General features: G+C 39.9%; 1 protein-coding gene across 1 annotated transcript in view; it reads left to right on the top strand.

Moving 5' to 3' along the window:
• The window catches only part of LOC134222281 (uncharacterized), a 340,534-nt gene that overhangs the window by 129,434 nt on the left and 189,775 nt on the right, over positions 1-21,325 (top strand). Inside the window, 1 exon segment of the mRNA XM_062701427.1 lies at positions 6,514-6,759. Coding sequence (XP_062557411.1) covers positions 6,514-6,759 — 246 coding nt within the window.

Below are 21,325 nucleotides of genomic sequence, written 5' to 3'. Positions count from 1 at the left end.
AAATTTCCCTTAAATGCTACAACCTTCGACGCCTTCCAGAGCGGCCTTACGGCAACTGGCCAGAACTTAAGCCATAGCTGAAGAAAAATTAAATTTCAGCATGTTCTTCGGCACTTGGGGCTATGTTATTATGTTGGCTAGCTGTTACTTCTGTTTTGGCCACGAGCATATCTTGGAAGATCCTGCGTTTGAGGTTGAGACGGTTGGCGGTATTCGGTACAACGATTGATTTCAGCTGCCTTTTCTGGGAGATTGGCTTCGGACTCAAATACAGCCGTCATCCACTGACTTACAGGGTTTAGACAGAAAGGTTGAGATAAGCAAAACTTTGTCAAAATTCAAATCAGCACATTTTTGATTTTGATAAAACCGGAATCATCGGACGCATAACATTAAAGCTTAAGTTGGTGCACGGGAACCAGAGATTTGAGGGTATGTTACAAATGCATTTTTCCGCTTGTCATTTTATACGGCGTTTACTTTCATCATGTTTTTGCCTTTCTCGTATACAAAGTATACAGTGGGTCCAAAAAGTATTCGTCTAGCTGCATATTTTTTAGTAAAATGTAAAACTTAGGCTTTCTTCTAGATTTGGTAGACAACTTATCAACACATGATTATTATTCAAAAACAAATAGAAATTTCAATTACTTTTTCTGGTATGTACAGAATATCTAAATTTCTTCAATTTCGCTCGCTCAAAAAGTAATCGTCTATTCAGAAAATAATCGAGTGAAACACACGAATATAATAATTTTATTCGCATGTAGTTACACTAGCACACTCTAGTGATGTCTAGCAACATTTTTGTCAATACTCAATGACAGATTAAATAATGTTTTTGTTATGTTTGGACTTGGCGCGGAAAATAGAAGCACCATGGGTGGGAAAAGTAAAAATATGAGTCCCAATAAAAAAAAACTTATTCTCCGCCTGCATAATTAGTGCAACTTGACTTATGACTTTGCAAGAAATGTGGGTAGACCAAGGGTTGCAAGAATTCAACCATTTAATTGGTGATTGATCGCATCAGCGCATCAGGAAGAAGGATGACTTTCGGAATCAAGTCATGTTATCTGACGAAAGCAAGTACAGCATATTTGGATCAAATGGCCGATGTACGGTTTGGCGGAAAAGGAATATTGAGATACATCCGCAGAATCTCTTTTGAGCAGTAAAACATAATGGGGGCTCCGTCATGGTCTCTGAGGTGCTTGAGCGCAACCGGTTTGGGAAAATTTCACATTGTTGAAGGAATTATGTATTACAAAATGTTCATCCGCATTTTTTAAGAAAATTTGAACGCCAGTGCCGAGAAATTAGGCTTACAGGGTACATACATTTTACGGGGTGATAATTATCCCGAGCACACCGCCCAAAGTACTAAGCTGTAGCTACTCTATAATACCTCAATCAATTCAAAACGCCTCCTCAGATCCCAAATATGAATCCAATTTAACTCCATTGGAAGGTTCTGGACGACAAACTTTTCGTGAAATTCGTGAAAGTCGTATTTCCAACAACAACGAATTGAAATTAGTGTTGAAAGAAGAATGGAAGAATATTCTGTTCCCCGTTAAGGCTAATTTGGTCAGTTCCATGCCACAAGAACTACAGCCCGTCATAGATACACAGGGGAATCCAACGAAATATTGAATTCCATTCTACAACTCCTATTTTCGTTTCTTTTGAGCTCGTATTTAATGGATTGTTATGTTTTGTAACCTTTGTTTTTGTCATTGTTTTATTTTTCTGTTTGATTTTTAACAATAAAGATGAATTGATTAATTTGCTACACAATGTAATCGATAGTTTTATTTTTTTGAGCTTACTAGATTCTATCTTTGACATTTTCTAGAAAACACACAGCTAGACGAATACTTTTTTGACTCACTGTACGTAAAAGCTGTATGTTCGCTTCAAAAACAAACTTTTCATAGAAGGGCTGGAGACCCATAGTGTTATATACCGATCGACTGAGTTCGACGAATTAAGGGTGATGTCTGTGTGTGTGTATGCGTGTGCATGTGTGTGTATGACAGTGCGCAAAAAAAATCACTTTCGGTCACTTATCCTTAACCGATTTGCTCGCTACAAGTTGCATTCTACGGAGAATCCTGTCCCTTAGTTTCTTCGAAAATCAGCCCAATCGCTCTTTGGGATCAAAAGTTATGGTCAAAATACATTTTTTTATACGCAAAACCCGTGCAAAATCTCTCTCATTTTCGGGCACTTAACTTTAACCCATTTGCTCGTGACACTTTGCATTCAACTGGAAATCCTGTCCCATAGTTTGCTATTGAAAATCGACTAAATCACACTATGGACTCAGAAATATGACCAAAATACAATTTTGTATTCGCAAAACCCATGCAAATAGCTCAATCATTATTCGAGCACTTAACCTTAACCGATTTGCTTACGTGCAACGGAAGATCCTATCTTATTGTTTCCTAATAAAAATCGGCCCGATCGCACTATGGGTTTGATTTCTCGCCTTTCTCGTGCACAAAATGTACCAAAAGACTATAATTCAGTAAGCCCCTTCCAATGGCAGCAAAATAAAATTTCTGTCGAGATTTCGAAATTTTTTATAAAAAATAAGGAAATTGTTAATGAAGAAATCAGGGTATGAGTATGATAATAACTAAATATTAAATTATAATTTTAGGGTGACTAGTTCTGCTTTAACCAAGTTAATTAAATAGATCTAGTCGAGACCGAGTAGCAGTTACTGTGACTCATATGTGAGCAAATCCAGCCACATTGGAGCAGGGATTGAACTTATCATTTCATTATCATTTAGTATTCAGCCAATAACTCATTCTAGAGGCGGTATTCCAAAATGTGTTGTATGGCGGACTTCTAGCGCTGATTCCCCTCTACAACAACGCTAGGAACACTCAATATACTAAATGATAATAAGTGTTATTATCATTTAGTATATAAAATGATACTAGCGTTTCCCGCGGTGAATATTAAACATAGAGCAATGTACCCTTAGACAAAGTTGTAGAGGGGAATCAGCGCTAGAAGTCCGCCATACAACACTTTTCGTAATTCCGCCTCTGGAATGAGTTATTGGCTGAATACTAAATGATAATGAAATGATAAGTTCAATCCCTGCATTGGAGTTGCTGAAACTAAATCGATCCGAATTGTGTTACTAGAGCCCGGTTACGTTTCGGTTTGATCCACTTCTATCTGATAATAGCTCCTAATGGGCAACCGTGCATATGGTTTTTAGCTAGTTTGTCCATAGATCGAATTATCATCAAATAAATTAATTCAAATTTTATCAGAAGGCCCAAAAGAAAATTTGAATAAACTGTAGATTTTAATTCCTTTTTACATGCAATGCTGATGATATTGAACGAGGGTCTTTTGGCAGAAAATGTTCTATTCTTGTTTCTTTTCATTTAAACATTCTTGGAACATTCTTTCCAAAAGATGAGGATGAAGGAAGGTGATAATGATGCAAATAGTCTGTTCAGAATACGTGCTTTCTATAAAAAAAGACAGGAACACCGTCTTCGACCAAAGGTCGTACAGACTGAACACTTAACACCTAGCATGAGACAACGGACAGGACACATAACACCCAGTGGACCAGTGGAGAATTTTTCTATCACGAAAAGTTTCCTCCTTACCGGGGCGGGAATCGAACCCACACTCCATAGCACATGCGTCTAGACGATTGACGTCGCTAACCGCACGGCCATGAAGCCTAGATATAATATAATATGTGAACTTTGACATCAAATAATAAAGCACTATTTCTGGCTTCTATCAAAACTGAGCGTATTTGAACTTGAACTTGATTGATTATTTGTTCAAATAAAATTGCTTAAAATCAGAATATTTTTTATATTCTACATTCTTAGCACGCTTCAATTTAGACTGCCTTCGATTTCGACAGTTTCGACTGCCTCCGATTTCAGACAATTTGATGACAGTAACGCCTGAATTTCGCCACATTATTTCTAGGAGAATTTTATACTTAGAAATTATACTGAGAACAACTATCGATCTCCATCCTTTGTTGCTTATTTTAATTCGTCAAAGATGTCTTTTAAATCTTTTGGAAGTCTATACAATAATCAGAAACTTGTACTGTCGTTAAATTATTCAGCGCCAAGCCATTAATTGATTGACCGCTAGGTGGATAAATGTGGGTTTTTTTTTTCCCAGAAACTAGAGCTAATTAGCCGATCAATGCTGGCTGTAGATTGAGCATCCATCAGGAATAAGTAAAGATATATCGATTTTCGTAACTGCCGTCCACTGCCTTCTTATATTTAGTTGGTTACAGTTAGTTTGGGAACAAATTCCATATTTTCCAACACGAAAAATAAAGAAGTTATACTAAAAATACATTTGCAATTACATTTACAAAATACAAGACTCACTGGCTAATTTGTAACAGGCTCCGGGCGTTCTGCTAAAGTGATTTCGAGTTCAGGATGTATGGCCAAATCCATGACGGTTTTCACTCAAATGTTCATGTCTCTTCGTACTCCTGACGGATTATCGATCTGCAGTCAGCCAGTTGGCCAATAAGTCCTAGTTCACCTCAGAAAATCCGGAACAATTCCGGTGTCCGTGGACCAATCTGAGATTTAGGATAAAGACAGAAAACTAGGAATGTTTCTGTGTCTAATTATCCCGATTTCTAAGATCATAAGCATTTGTATTCGGACATATCCAACCCAGCAAGCTCTACTTTATTATTATAATTGTATCCGCGGATTATTACAATAGACGCACAGACAATATTAGGATGCTCTTGTTTGTCATAAATGTCCTTCATACACACGCTGTTGTGTCCCAAATAAGGCTACAAAAATATCTGTATGAATTGAATCGCCCAAACAACATCTATCTGACTGGAACGGGAAATAGACTTTCTGAGAACCGCAGGAATGTTATCGATTGTCGTGAACAATATAATATGCACAGTAGATGGCTTCCCGAATTGTTATTGGAGAAAAGGGTCCACTCGCAGCCATAGCTATCATCGTTATTGCGGGATCCAGTCCCCTTTCGATTTTTTGATCGTTCTTTTCAAATGGTGATAAAAGCATTACCATCACCATTTACTGTCAGCATTCCAATTCACGATAATTGACTATCAATCGATGGAAACAATATTGTTCTGCTAATAATTTAACGAACTCGTGGCTGAATCTGCGAGACAGCAAAATTGATTGGCAATTGGTGGATACCACAGCTGTTTTAGTCGAGGCCTCACATTGGAATAGTCCCACTCCCTGGATGACGCATACTTGATGTAATTTAGTCCTATTATAGTGTTTCACACACTCCCATGTAACATATGTACCTGTCATTAAATCAATAGAACAGCACTTATGCTTACTTTATGTGAATCACTGTAACTGAAAACCCTTCCAACCATTGGTAATGAGATCAAACTAAATTAGATACCAACATCCAGTGGCACAGCGTATAAATGGGGGGTGGCAATTGTAAATACCCGGCCACATTTAACCACTCAACCCAACGGTTTAGCATGTGACTAATAATGGTAGCAACGCGAGTAGATAGGGAAAACGAAAACAGTTCCCACTTCCCACGAGAGTCCCGCAGCAGTTCCGAGCGTATGTCCCGTCTGTCCGGCGGCGAAGGAGTTTTATTTTTTTCTGTTCCCTAGCGTTTGTCGCCTTCTTCTATAGCACAACACACCACGTAGAGTTCGAACCGGAGAATAGCGGCTTCATGTACACACAATAATAAATATACACTCGAAGTGTGCCTCTAGAGTTAGTTTGATTGACACGTAACGGTGTGCAGCAAGTTCTCCGGTAGAAGTGAATGGCAGTAGGTCACACACATATCACAAAGTGCTTTTTTTCCAGTAACGTATCTCTTCTCCTGTCGCTCCTCTCACTCTCTATGTAGCAAACTGAACTGAACTTTGTCGTCACGAGATACATTCACTTTGTATATAAGGTGCATTTTGCCTCTAGCGTAATAGAGATTTGTTTTCCTTTTTAATCTGCCTACCGTAGGCGAAATTTAGTCATGCTTTCTGTTAATCAGTTAATCATGTTCAACTTTCATAGGAGCACGTGCAATATCGAGTGAATCAACACAAATAATAGAAATTGTGATAGATTAGATCGTTGGTACTTGAGGAAACTAATTGCCTACATTAGCATTTCATTCACATTCCATATCATTTGTATTGATTTATGTGGCACATGTGTCTTATAAAAGTTGGAATTCAGAAGAAATACCTCTAATTATTTCTCGTTTTTTATTCTCTTTCTTCCTGCTCTCTGTCCACCAAACAATATCAACCGAACAAAAACCCCTATTCTCATCAATCACACATGAAAATAAAACACGCACAATTGCACCTAACGATTGATTATCTGACCCAACACCCCTTGCATCAATCAAATCACCCAACCTATCCACCCACTTTGCCACCTACCACCACCTGCCACGAACCCGACACCACCACCGGATGACGATGAACGAAAAATTAAGGCTCCTCCGGGCCGAGTTGTTCAGTTTGCGGAAGAAGGCCAGCGTGAAGGCAATGGTCGGTGGCTCCCTCGATCGGCCAACCTATATCGAAACGACCCGTTCCTGCTCGCGCTGCGGCGCCGAGCTGGGAAGGATCATCAACCGGGGAGCACCGTGTCGTTCCTGCCGGCTCCGGGTCTGTAAGGGGTGTCGCGAATTCTCCACTCGCACCACCGACTGGGTATGCGTAGTGTGCCATAAGCAAATGTGAGTGCACTATAGAACCAGATTACGTTGAGTCGCAAAAATCAACAACAGTATTTTAGCAACAGGGCGGCAGCAACTGTTGCCCTGAAGTTCGACGATTTGATACGATTGTTGCTTCCGTTTTCTGACTAAATGATTCGCCTCTCTTTTATCGTTCGTCCCCGTTTGCTGTTTTATCAGTTGCATCCTCGTAGAGTACCGAGCTTCCCCATGCGACAGGGCTGGTAGTGTGTCACTTTTTGGTTGCTTGGGCATTGGCAATTTCGCAATATCCTAAAGGGGATGACGGATTTTACCAGCATGGCTTTAGTTATGTTTCGCCGTATGTAACTATTTTGTTACTTTGCACTCATTAACATGCTGATACTTGATTGGGTATAAATTATGTGTTGATATAGGGGACAATACGGCTTTGTTCTGTCGACCACGGGGGTTTTTGTCGACCGAATTTTATGAAATTTGACCACAATATTATTTGATATGCAAAGAATGTCAGGCCAAATTTGAGCATAATCAGTCATAAAAAAAACCCTGCCAATAGTAGAACAAAGCTTGCCAAAGCCGTCATTCCCCCTAAGTATTTTTTTCAGAATTCCTTCCCAATTAAAAATGTATTACAAAGTTGAAATTTTTTAATAAAGAATTCAAGGAAGAAGCAATTATAAATATCAAAAATGCAATGAATGAAAAGCAATCCATCAAAAAATACTGTTAATAAATATAAACAAGAAATAAATCCAATTTATCCAAAATGATGTGTTTGTTGAAAAAATAAATGAAAAATAAAAAATTAGAAATTTATAAAAATAAAAACCAGGAAAAAAATGGAAAAAATAAAACTGAGTCATTTTTCGTTCGACGTTTCCTTCTTTGGGGTATATTTTATTATAAGGTCAAGCAATGTGCGAATGATGTCTCGAGGAAATTACAAAGAATTTCTGGTGGAAAATTGTCAAGGAAATTCCGAGAAATTTTCCGATGAAGTTCCAAAAAAAGTGGCCGAGGATATTTGAACAAATTTTCTGAGGAAATTTTAAAGAATTTGTTAAGTATATTCCAAATACTTTTCCACGGATAATTCGATAAATTTGTTTCAAATTGAATTTCAAAGAATCTACCGAAGAAAATCCGAAGAATATGCCGAAGGAATGGCGAAGAATTTCGAGGAAACTTTGCAGAATTTTCCGATGATTTTTCAAAGAATTTGCCGAGCAATTCCCGAAGAATTTTCAGAAGGAATTAAGATGAATTTCTCGAGGAACTTCCAAATAATTTTACGACGGAATTGCGAACAATTTGTCAAGAAAATTCTGAAAAATTTGCCCAAAAAATCCCGAAGATTTTTTCCAGGAAATCTAACAGAATTTGCTGAGTAAATTTCGTAGTATTTGCCGAGGGAATCCCGAGAAATATATCGAGGAAATAACGAAGAATTTTCAGAGAAACATTTCGAAGAATTTGCCAAGAAACTTCCGACAAATTTTTCGAAGAAATTTAGAAGAATTTTCGAGGAAGCTTCTGAGAAATATCCCAAGAAATTGCGAAGAATCTTCTAAAAGGAACTTTCGAAGAAAATTCCGCCCAAAAATTTGAATAATTTCTAGAGGATATTTCGAAGAATTTGCTGAGGGACTTCCGAAGAATTTCTCTCAAATAACTTCTGAAGAAATTTCCTAAAAAGTTTTGAAAAAATTCTCAAGGGGGTTCCGAAGAGTTTTCTGAGTTTTCTGAAGTACTCTCCGAAAAAAATGCGAAGAATTATTTTTAAAATTTGGAATATTTTTCATATTTTAAAAAAATCAGAAAGAAAAATTTTCAAGAAAAAGCGATTCACGCCACCATCGCCGTCGACTTATATTGAACCGGCGCACATCTCTAAAATATTAGATGTGAAGTGGGTAGTAAGAAGTGAGAAGTAAGATGTAAGAAGTGAGATATACACACTAAGATTTTCTATTTCGAGCTCGGCAAAATCGAACCCTGCTGTTGCTCAGTAAATTTAAAAACTTTTGCAGAAAATTTCGTTGATTACTGATTTTCAGAAAAAAAAAAACCGTATCTTATCAACCGAAACTTCAATTAAATGTCGGTAAAAATCATGTTTACTAAAACTCGGCGTTGCCAAGCTCGGAAAAAAAAACTGAGATCTAGGAAAAAAGATTAATTATGTAAGAAGTGAGTGGTGAGAAGTGAAATGTGATACATGAGAAGTGATACATTTGAAGTCATTGAGTAAAATTATGAAATTAGAAGTGAGACATGAGACAGAAGAAAGAAGAAAGAAAAGAAAAACCAAGGAGGAAAATGAAACAAGCAACAAAAAGAGAAAGAAAAAAGCCAGGATGAAGATAAAAAAATAACGAAAAATAAGGAAGATGTAAGAAGGGTTTAGTAAGAAGGAAAAAAAGAAAGATGAATGGAGTTAAAGAAGTGGAGTGGAAAGAAGAAAACAGGAATAAGGAGAGACCAAGGATTAATTTCTCACTATTTAATAATCATTCCGAAATCCGGAAGGGATTCCATTCGGAATCCGGAAGGGATTCCATTCGGAATCCGGAAGGGATTCCATTCGGAATCCGGAAGGGATTCCATTCGGAATCCGGAAGAGATTCCATTCGGAATCCGGAAGGGATTCCATTCGGAATCCGGAAGAGATTCCATTCGGAATCCGGAAGGGATTCCATTCGGAATCCGGAAGGGATTCCATTCGGAATCCGGAAGGGATTCCATTCGGAATCCGGAAGGGATTCCATTCGAAATCCGGAAGGGATTCCATTCGGAATCCGGAAAGGATTCCATTCGGAATCCGGAAAGGATTACATTCGGAATCCGGGAAGGATGCTATTCGGAATCTGAGAAGGATTCTTCGGAATCCGGAAGGATTCTTCGGAATCCGGAAGGATTCTTCGGAATCCGGAAGGATTCTTCGGAATCCGGAAGGATTCTTCGGAATCCGGAAGGATTCTTCGGAATCCGGAAGGATTCTTCGGAATCCGGAAGGATTCTTCGAAATCCGGAAGGATTCTTCGGAATCCGGAAGGATTCCATTCGGAATCCGGAAGGGATTCCATTCGGAATCCGGAAGGGATTCCATTCGGAATCCGGAAGGGATTCCATTCGGAATCGGAAGGATTCCATTCCGGAATCCGGAAGGATTCCATTCGGAATCGGAAGGATTCCATTCCGGAATCGGAAGAGTTCCATTCGGAATCGGAAGGGATTCCATTCGGAATCCGGAAGGGATTCCATTCGGAATCGGAAGGATTCCATTCGGAATCGGAAGGATTCCATTCGGAATCCGGAAGGATTCCATTCGGAATCGGAAGGATTCCATTCGGAATCCGGAAGGGATTCCATTCGGAATCCGGAAGGGATTCCATTCGGAATCCGGAAGGGATTCCATTCGGAATCCGGAAGGGATTCCATTCGGAATCCGGAAGGGATTCCATTCGGAATCCGGAAGGGATTCCATTCGAAATCCGGAAGGGATTCCATTCGGAATCCGGAAGGGATTCCATTCGGAATCCGGAAGGGATTCCATTCGGAATCCGGAAGGGATTCCATTCGGAATCCGGAAGGGATTCCATTCGGAATCCGGAAGGGATTCCATTCGGAATCCGGAAGGGATTCCATTCGGAATCCGGAAGGGATTCCATTCGGAATCCGGAAGGGATTCCATTCGGAATCCGGAAGGGATTCCATTCGGAATCCGGAAGGGATTCCATTCGGAATCCGGAAGGGATTCCATTCGGAATCCGGAAGGGATTCCATTCGGAATCCGGAAGGGATTCCATTCGGAAATCCGGAAGGATTCCATTCGGAATCGGAAGGATTCCATTCCGGAATCCGGAGGATTCCATTCCGGAATCGGAAGGATTCCATTCGGAATCCGGAAGGATTCCATTCGGAATCGGAAGGATTCCATTCCGGAATCCGGAAGGGATTCCATTCGGAATCCGGAAGGATTCCATTCGGAATCCGGAAGGGATTCCATTCCGGAATCCGGAAGGATTCCATTCGGAATCCGGAAGGATTCCATTCGGAATCCGGAAGGATTCCATTCAGAATCGGAAGGGATTCCATTCGGAATCCGGAAGGATTCCATTCGGAATCCGGAAGGATTCCATTCTGAATCGGAAGGGATTCCATTCGGAATCGGAAGGATTCCATTCGGAATCGGAAGGATTCCATTCGGAATCGGAAGGATTCCATTCGGAATCCGGAAGGATTCCATTCCGGAATCGGAAGGATTCCATTCGGAATCCGGAAGGGATTCCATTCGGAATCGGAAGGATTCCATTCGGAATCGGAAGGATTCTTCGGAATCCGGAAGGATTCTTCGGAATCCGGAAGGATTCTTCGGAATCCGGAAGGATTCTTCGGAATCCGGAAGGATTCCATTCTGAATCGGAAAGGATTCCATTCGGAATCCGGAAAGGATTCTATTCGGAATCCGGAAAGGATTCCATTCCGGAATCCGGAAGGATTCCATTCGGAATCGGAAGGATTCCATTTCGGAATCAGATGGGATTCCATTCGGAATCCGGAAGGATTCCATTCGGAATCCGGAAGGGATTCCATTCGGAATCCGGAAGGGATTCCATTCGGAATCCGAAAGGGATTCCATTCGGAATCCGGAAGGGATTCCATTCGGACAGGATTCCATTCGGAATCCGGACAGGATTCCATTCGGAATCCGGACAAGATTCCATTCGGAATCCGGACAGGATTCCATTCGGACAGGATTCCATTCGGAATCCGGACAGGATTCCATTCGGAATCCGGACAGGATTCCATTCGGAATCCGGACAGGATTCCATTCGGAATCCGGACAGGATTCCATTCGGAATCCGGACAGGATTCCATTCGGAATCCGGACAGGATTCCATTCGGAATCCGGACAGGATTCCATTCGGAATCCGGACAGAATTCCATTCGGAATCCGGACAGGATTCCATTCGGAATCCGGACAGGATTCCATTCGGAATCCGGACAGGATTCCATTCGGAATCCGGACAGGATTCCATTCGGAATCCGGACAGGATTCCATTCGGAATCCGGACAGGATTCCATTCGAAATCCGGACAGGATTCCACTCGGAATCCGGACAGGATTCCATTCGGAATCCGGACAGGATTCCATTCGGAATCCGGAAGGGATTCCATTCGGAATCGGACAGGATTCCATTCCGGAATCGGACAGGATTCCATTCGGAATCTGGACAGGATTCCTTCCGGCATCTGGACAGGATTCATTCCGGAATCTGGACAGGTTTCCTTTCGGAATCCGGACAGGATTCCATTGGAATCGGACAGGATTCCATTCGGAATCGGAAGGATTCCATTCGGAATCCGGAAGGATTCCATTCGGAATCGGAAGGATTCCATTCGGAATCGGAAGGATTCCATTCGGAATCGGAAGGGATTCCATTCGGAATCGGAAGGATTCCATTCGGAATCGGAAGGATTCCATTCGGAATCCGGAAGGATTCCATTCGGAATCGGAAGGATTCCATTCGGAATCCGGAAGGATTCCATTCGAATCCGGAAGGATTCCATTCGGAATCGGAAGGATTCCATTCCGGAATCCAGAAGGATTCCGTTCGGAATCTAGAAGGATTCCGTTCGGAATCCCGGAAGGATTCCATTCAGAATTCCGGAAGGATTTCATTCCGGAATCCGGAAGGATTCCATTTGGAATCCGGAAGGGATTCCACGAGGAATCCGGAAGGATTCCATTCGGAATCGGAAGGATTCCATTCGGAATCGGAAGGATTCCATTCGGAATCGGAAGGATTCCATTCGGAATCGGAAGGATTCCATTCCGGAATCCGGAAGGATTCCATTCGGAATCGGAAGGATTCCATTCGGAATCCGGAAGGATTCCATACGGAATCCGGAAGGGATTCCATTCGGAATCCGGAAGGGATTCCATTCGGAATCCGGAAGGGATTCCATTCGGAATCCGGAAGGGATTCCATTCGGAATCCGGAAGGGATTCCATTCGGAATCCGGAAGGGATTCCATTCGGAATCCGGAAGGGATTCCATTCGGAATCCGGAAGGGATTCCATTCTGAATCCGGAAAGGATTCCATTCGGAATCCGGAAAGGATTCCATTCGGAATCCGGAAGGGATTCCATTCGGAATCCGGAAGGGATTCCATTCGGAATCCGGAAGGGATTCCATTCGGAATCCAGAAGGGATTCCATTCGGAATCCAGAAGGGATTCCATTCGGAATCCAGAAGGGATTCCATTCGGAATCCAGAAGGATTCCATTCGGAATCCAGAAAGGATTCCACTCGGAATCCGGAAGGGATTCCATTCGGACAGAGATTCCATTCGGAATCCGGACAGGATTCCATTCGGAATCCGGGACAGGATTCCATTCGGAATCCGGACAGGATTCCATTCGGAATCCGGACAGGATTCCATTCGGAATCCGGACAGGATTCCATTCGGAATCCGGACAGGATTCCATTCGGAATCCGGACAGGATTCCATTCGGAATCCGGATAGGATTCCATTCGGAATCCGGATAGGATTCCATTCGGAATCCGGACAGGATTCCATTAGGAATCCGGACAGGATTCCATTAGGAATCCGGACAGGATTCCATTAGGAATCCGGAAGGGATTCCATTCGGAATACGGAAGGGATTCCATTCGGAATCCGGAAGGGATTCCATTTGGAATCCGGAAGGGATTCCATTTGGAATCCGGAAGGGATTCCATTCGGAATCTGGAAGGGATTCCATTCGGAATCCGGAAGGGATTCCATTCGGAATCCGGACGGGATTCCATTCGGAATCCGGACAGGATTCCATTCGGAATCCGGACAGGATTCCATTCGGAATCCGGACAGGATTCCATTCGGAATCCGGACAGGATTCCATTCGGAATCCGGACAGGATTCCATTCGGAATCCGGACAGGATTCCATTCGGAATCCGGAAGGGATTCCATTCGGAATCCGGAAGGGATTCCATTCGGAATCCGGAAGGGATTCCATTCGGAATCCGGAAGGGATTCCATTCGGAATCCGGAAGGGATTCCATTCGGAATCCGGAAGGCAATTTTTCCGGGTTCCGAATGGAATCTCGTTCAAACTCCATGTCCAGGCTTTGAATGAAATTCCATTAAGATTTTGAACAGAATCTCGTTCAAATGTCGCATTTCTCACTTTTCTATCGTTAATTCCACATTTTCGCTTCTTACAACTCACATCAATCCCCATTTTAATTTTGAACAATTAAAAAAATCTCTCAATCTCAATCTAATTAATTATTTCTCATTTCTCATTGCTCATTCCTCAGTTATGAACTTAAAATTATTGACAAAAATCACTATATAATAATACTTTGTATATAAAGTAGTTTAATAAATCTCACTTCTCATTGTGAAACTTGACACTGCACTGCTTACTCTTTTGCTTTGAGAAGTGAGACATCTCAGTTCTCAGAAGGGAAGGAATGAAAATAAGAAAGAATGAAGGAAAGCGAACAAAGAAGCACAGCAAAGAGACTAGCAAATAAAAATTGGAGAGTGAGATAGGGCTTATTAAAAATGGAGAAAATAAATACCGTAAATAATATTAAGCCAGAGAAATGTTTTCCATTTCAATGATCTTCGATAGGTCAAGGGAAAAATATCAAAAAAACTTATCGGATTTGTTAAAGCATGTTTTGATTTTCCTCAATAAATAAAATTGTTGTCTCCTCAAATTTTTTTGGGTAAAAAATCCGAGGGGGGAGACTTAATTATTTTTTTCTATCGGCCTTATTATTATTTTTTTTAATCTTTCGTTTATTTTGGAGGCTCAATTGCCGTGAAGCGTTACGGAGCCGAAATCAAGTTTAACAATTCATTTCTTATATCTTATACATAATGTTAATTTTGGGGTACCGAAAGACTCGCGGTTTGGTCGAGGTTAGGGAATACAATAATATAGTAGGAAAGGAAGGGAATTCAGGGTGCTTAAGTAATTACGATGCTGATGTTCACATAGTTGACATTCTTGGCGATGTTTCACATCTGTAAAGGGACAAACATTTTTTTGGGAGACAACAATGAGAGGAAGACATACGAAAAGGGTTAACGATAGACATTGAAATGAACAACAAGAGGAAGACATTCGATATGGGGAACGACAGACAAGGGGGTGGGCAGACTAAAATCACAATCTTACATCAGCAACTTTCACAAATTGGTGGACGAAGGACATGTATTCGAGATCAAGGCCCACCAACACTTCTCTAATAGGCTTTGGTTGTTTTCCTCGGAGCCGGAGATGTGCCCTTATCGGCCTTATTTATTGAAAAAAAAATCTAAATGTTGCCGTATTGTTATTTATTGTCGTATCGGCAGGTTTTGTCCCCATTATGCTCTTACGGATCCTGGAATTCAGAATACATGTTGGAAATTGGAATTTGCGATGTTGTCCTCTTATCTGAAATTGTTCCGGTGCAGTGAACCACCGTCAGAACCGGTAAATTTCTTTATTAAGATATAAGTCCAACAAAATTTTCGAGTTTCGTCGAAGCATTCCTCTGGAAACAGTCTTCAAAAAGGCCAGTTCAACATTTGTATTCCAAATTAGCAACAAGGGTATCAAACTTCAGTATTTGTGGTAAATCGTGTCAGTACTTCCGGAGGCATCAAAATCAGCCTTTTTTCGCCTTTTTTTTCTGTCAAAGTTTGATTTTCTTGAAACACGAAAATTTCCTAATCGAAATCGAATTTTTATTTCTGATGCCAAATGTCTTAGAAATGCATGAAACGTCGAGATCTGGTTTTATCTCGAAAACAAAATTTTAAAAAAATAACGCTTTGAAACTTAAAAATTTTCTTGGACTTCTAAATTTTTTAGAAATCGATTTTTTTTGAAAAATGTCTTTGAAATATATAAAACGTCGAGATCTGGTGTCACCTCGGAATTTTTTTTTTAATACACCCTATCCTGTTTTTACACGGACTTTTTTATACGGCTGTGTAAAAAAAATCACAAACAATTTTTTTGAAAAGTTGCTCCATTTTGCATGATTTGTCGAGAAATCATAAAACTTTTTTTACACGGATTTTCAAATTTTGAACTGAAAACTTTTTTTTACACGGAACGCATCCCCCGTCAAACTGAAAACTTTTTTTTACACGGAACGCATCCCCCGTGTAAAAAAAGAATCGGGTGTAATTGACTTTTTGGGATTGAACATTTTTGGGAATTAGAATTTTTTTCGAGATTGAATTTTTTGTGCCAAATGTCTTTTAAAAAACTTGATTAAGAGATAACACCACATCTCGACGTTTCATGCATTTCTAAGAAATTTGGCATAAAAGAAAATCGATTTAAAATGATGTTCAAGTCCCAAAAATTTTCCAAGTCTCAAAAAGTAATTTTTCCCCAATTTCTTTTTTTTTCAAATTAACTTCAGATCTTGACGTTTCAAAGATTTCTAAGACATTTGGCATTAAAAATAAAAATTCGATTTCGAAATTTTTATGTCCCCCCCCCTCTTTTGGGAGATTTTCGTGTTTCAAAAAAGTCAAACTTTGACCGCTTTGGTCAAACACTTAACGAAGTCCGATTGAGCTGAAATTTTGCATAGGGACTTTTTGCGAGGAGTTGAATCTTTTGAGCACTACCCGTTTTTGAAATTCGAAAAGTCGATTTTCATTTGCACCCTAATATGGATATAAAACTTCAGAATTTTGAAAGACTGGGAGAATTATGTCTTACAGTTACAGTTACAGTTACTTACAGTTACAGTTACTCCGATGCAACTTCCAGAGTTATCATAATTTTCATTGAATTTCCAACCAAAATAGACATTTTCAAATAAATCTCAAACCATGGCTCAATAGATTACAAAGCATTCAAGTACATCCAAATACGATTCTGGGGATATTGACCACCAAAAGAACTTGAATACTGAAGTTTAATACCCACAGTTTGTATCGTAGTTTATGATTTTTTTTTCTAAATATAGTCGATATGGATGCCACAGCCGAGGCATGCGATTAGTGCGTTTCAGAATTGATACCACAGTGCTAAATATCTTCAGAATAATGGCTGGATGTCATTATTTACCTTTTCTTGTAAAATGCTGAAATTTTTTTACCCATATTACTTTGGTTCATGGTTTTTTTTTCAATGATCGGTTTAGAAGCCTCCGGTTCAGAGGTTTCTACGAGGGCATCGGAACTGCACCCAACGTAGCCAGCATTCATAGGCTCTTAATTGAGTAGTCACCATTTTGTTTTGTTTCCACCAGGGCTGACAATAGTCATCGTCGCAGCACGAAACACCACACTAGCGACGAGTTGTATTGTTTTCATTGCTACTCGATGGATCGTCAATGACGCGCACGACGTTAGCTTTCGTCGTGCAATCGAATCGTCATGACATAGAGAGGAGCCAACAGCCTAGGGCTGAAAATCTCTTTAATAAAGATAAAAAAAAATCGTCATGACGACATCGAAGAAAGAAAACTTCATGTACCAATAATCTTCAAGCGGCAGCTGCCATGCGAAGATTTTTATTAAATCTTTGTAATAATGAATTTGATGTAAAGTATGCACACCCAACCAGCAGATGGCAGATTTTAATACAGTTCTGCATAAGAACCTTACAGAAACTGTATAATAAATGGGCATATACAATTTCGGAAGATTTTAATACAATTGTTGCATTAAAATAATACAGATTTGTATTATTTTAATACAATATTTGTATAAAAAGCTTACAGAATTGTATATGCCCAGATTTTATACAATAATTCAAGCTCTATCTGGAATAAGGGCGAATGTCGCAAGAGGGGATTCTCTTCGTCGACTTCCCCTCTTTTAAATAAAAGTGACAAGCAGCTGATTTCTTTGTGGTTTAACACCTCAGAACGATAGAAAATAATGCGAACTTGCATTCTGAGGTGATAAACTGAAAAGGAATCCTCTGCTTGTCACTTTTATTCAAATGAGGGGAAGTCGACGAAGAGAATTCTCTCTTGCAACATTCGCCCTTTTACCAGATAGAGCTTGAATTGTCAGATTTGTTTTTTGGGTGCAGACGTTATAAATGTTATCGAAACAATTATGTTACCAATGTTCCTACTATTTGTTTATTTGAGACGCCATTATGTTTACACCCATAATGATGTGCAAACAATTATGTGAAGAAGTGACGACGGAAGTCGTTATAACTTTTGGCTGCGCGACTATCCTCGTGGTAGGCATGTGGCGTGAAGAAACCGAATAGGTGTCGCGTCGTGCATTGTATTGACGAAGACTATATTTTTTTCGCTTTCTTCATACGACGAGAATGACTTTGTCAGCCCCGGTTTCCACAAATGCTGCAGTTTAATAACCATATTGCTAATATAGAGCAAAAATATTGAACAAAAAATATTTGAGGCTGATTCCCAAAGGGTTACATTCAACAGATGCCACACAATTCTATCAAAATTATATGAACAGAGACTAAAAAAGCCAATCCAACATTTTGTTGGATTTATATTGCTGAACAATATTGAATATTGAAATTGTGATCAAATTCACTGCATCTGATCCAGTGACTCACTGAATAAATCCGGATAGGAGGACCACATTTAAAGTCACGATCCGACATGTATCCTGCGATCTATACGAACAGAATAATGACAAAACCAGGCCGATGCGACAAAAATGACGGCATGTTAGCAATTTGTATTTTTTGCTTCACTCAGACTGATAAAAAAGAAATTATAAATGAATGGAAATACACTTTCTGGTAGTCCATACACCCAACCAGCGGATGTCAGATTTTAATACAAATCTGCATAAGGACCTAACAGAAACTGTATAAAATATTGCCATATATAACTCCGGAAGATTTTATTTTTTTGTTTTTAGTTTTTTGTATTAAAACCTTGCAGAATTATATATGGCAGCAATTTGTATTTTTTACTTCACTCATTTTTGCTTCACTATACAATGATTGAAAGATTTATTTTTGGGTGTGGTAGCCTTTCCGGTTAACATAATCATTAATTTCGGTATATTTGTTGGATTAAAATTAAAAACTTTTTTGGGAAATTCAAAACCTAATGAATTCTTCAACCATAATATTTTTGAAAAGAAAAACCTGCTCGATAAAATTTGAACAAAAAAAAACTAGAAAACGAATCCAAATTTAATTTAAAAAGATACAAAATCATAAAAAAGTGACCCGCTACCAGCCTTCCCTTCAAACCTCAATTATAGCCCGCAACAGTTTTCAACTTCCGTTCGATGTCCGTATGATACATTTCTTATTGAAACTGTTCCGTATCTGTTTGTTCTTAGCGTCTCGAATGTCTTGCAAACAAAAGGAAAGTTTCAATGTTTTATTTCTTCGTACGTTCATAGATACTAGTTGTGTATAGTTCGTCGTTCAGTTCGATGTCAGTGAGTGCCGTTCCGGTTTATTCGGTTGTCTCCCCCTCCCCCCAGCCGCCCATTTGCCTGAACACACTGATATCCTCCCTTTTGCACGTTTCCCATCGTTATGTTGTGACACATGAGCCGACCTCCCCCCTCCGTCCCCCAATTCCTCATTATTCTGCTTGATGTGCTTCTCCCCGGTGTGATCCCCATCGAATGCTTAAACGTCCATCGTCGCGGCGGCGGCGGCAGGCGTGGAGTGTGTGAGCGCGCAGTGATTAGAGAAGGCGAGCAGTCGTCGTAGACGACACAATCCGGGAGATGAAAAGCAACAACAACAAAAAAAAGTGTATAGACAAACGGAGGAAAGCTAAAAGCTCTTGCTATTTAGTGTCGCATTTTCCTGCATCGCCCCGCCACGCCACGCCAAAGTCATGTGCTGCCGATGCAGCTGCTGTGTGTAGATGGGCTTTTGTTTCTGTGACTATTTTGTTGTTTTGTTTGTGCTGTTTGCCGTCGTACAGTTGGTTTAGATATGGATAGACAGTTTCCACCATGGACGGCATTTATTTGCGAGGGTGATTGGTACTAAATGAACCAATTAAATACTAATATCACAGACATATGTTCATCCTGAAGAAAGAAACATTAATGCTCAAATTTATGCAGTTTATTTTCAACCAGAAGAAATATAAAACTAAGTTATTTCGTTTGTTCGAGAGCAATCTTTAGTTATTTTATAACAAGTCATTTGTCTTAAGGTTTATGTTTGCTCTTAACGTTTACATTCCTATGATAATTAAAATATTTCTGGACAGATATCAATCTGTACATCGAGATTACAAAAAAGCTCTCGCCATGGTTTGAAAATATCGGAAAACCTTCCGGACGGCAGATTGCACAGCGCTCCCTCCACGCCTTGTGCATTGTGCATTCCAAGCGCGCGACTGATATCTGAGTTTGTCGTTCGGTATACAATTCCTGCGATGGTAACCTTTGAACACGAGCACAACCGGCAAGTGTGTGGCACTGTTTCTGCTGCGATAAACGCAGCGAAACACTAGCCCCGAGGGTAGATCAAGCGGGACCGTTTTTTTTTCACCCCGGTGTTGGCTGTTGCAACAATGCTGAGCTGCGTTTGCAAAGCAAATAAGTACTATGTTGCTTTTGGGAGGGGGTGGAATTCACATGAAACAATACGACGGAACTGGAAAAGGTAATGTTCTTTGTGACAGTCTAAGTAATTGTTAACAGGATGTGTAGTTTCAGCGGATAGAAGATTATAATGCTATCAAAGTCGACATAAGTCACCTAAGTAATGAGCTGAGAACTTATTTTGAAAGTAATCTCTTCCGTTAATAACAGACGATATTCAGGAGTATGGTTCTGAAGCTCATGCCATCCTAAGTGATCCTTCCGGCAGGAATTATTGCTGTCAAAAACTCAAATGTGTTTTTTAACTTATGATTCTTCTGAGGTATAATATAGATGGTAAAACTATATCTGTGCGCCGCAATCGAGGATGTGGCAGTAGGTTAATGGATTTCAGAAGAGCATTTTAATTGTGAAGTTTTATCTAGCTCTATTGTAAATTTCTTTTTCTATTAGGGTAGATGTACCAGTCGTGGCTATAGCACCAGTTGTCACACAAGTGCATTATACACCAAGTGGCACATCACATCAACACAAAACGTTTTCTGATCAGTGAACCATATTCTTATGACACGATAACACCTTTAATCTCCTCCAAATCAAACAAACCACAATTGTAAAAAATGATTTTGCCTAATTCTTGTCGTCCTTTGCACCACTAGTGCGATTCCATTATAGCCAATCCCATAAGAAAACAATGGGATTTGCCATAATACGTACCAAATAGTGCCATAACTGGTACATGCGTTCCTATTATGGATTAAGCAATTTTGGGAACTATCACGAATTTTAATGCGGTTTTTACATTTGTTCTAAGGAGCACGAAGGGAAACCTTCCGCTTAACATATCAACACCACCCACATGCCTTTTATTTATGGTAAAAAAATAGTTATTCTTAACTATGGCGACGATTGGTACACCCACCCTACAAATTCTCATAGCTGTTTTAGCTCTAAATAATTTGCATGAAAAGTAGCTACAAAAAGTGCGTAAAGCTTCGGGCGGATACATAATTGAAAGGTG

Source organism: Armigeres subalbatus, chromosome 1, assembly GCF_024139115.2.
Source record: "Armigeres subalbatus isolate Guangzhou_Male chromosome 1, GZ_Asu_2, whole genome shotgun sequence".
NCBI lineage: Eukaryota > Metazoa > Arthropoda > Insecta > Diptera > Culicidae > Armigeres > Armigeres subalbatus.
Note: the sequence above shows the minus strand (reverse complement) of the source record. Positions and strands in the feature narration are given on the sequence as shown.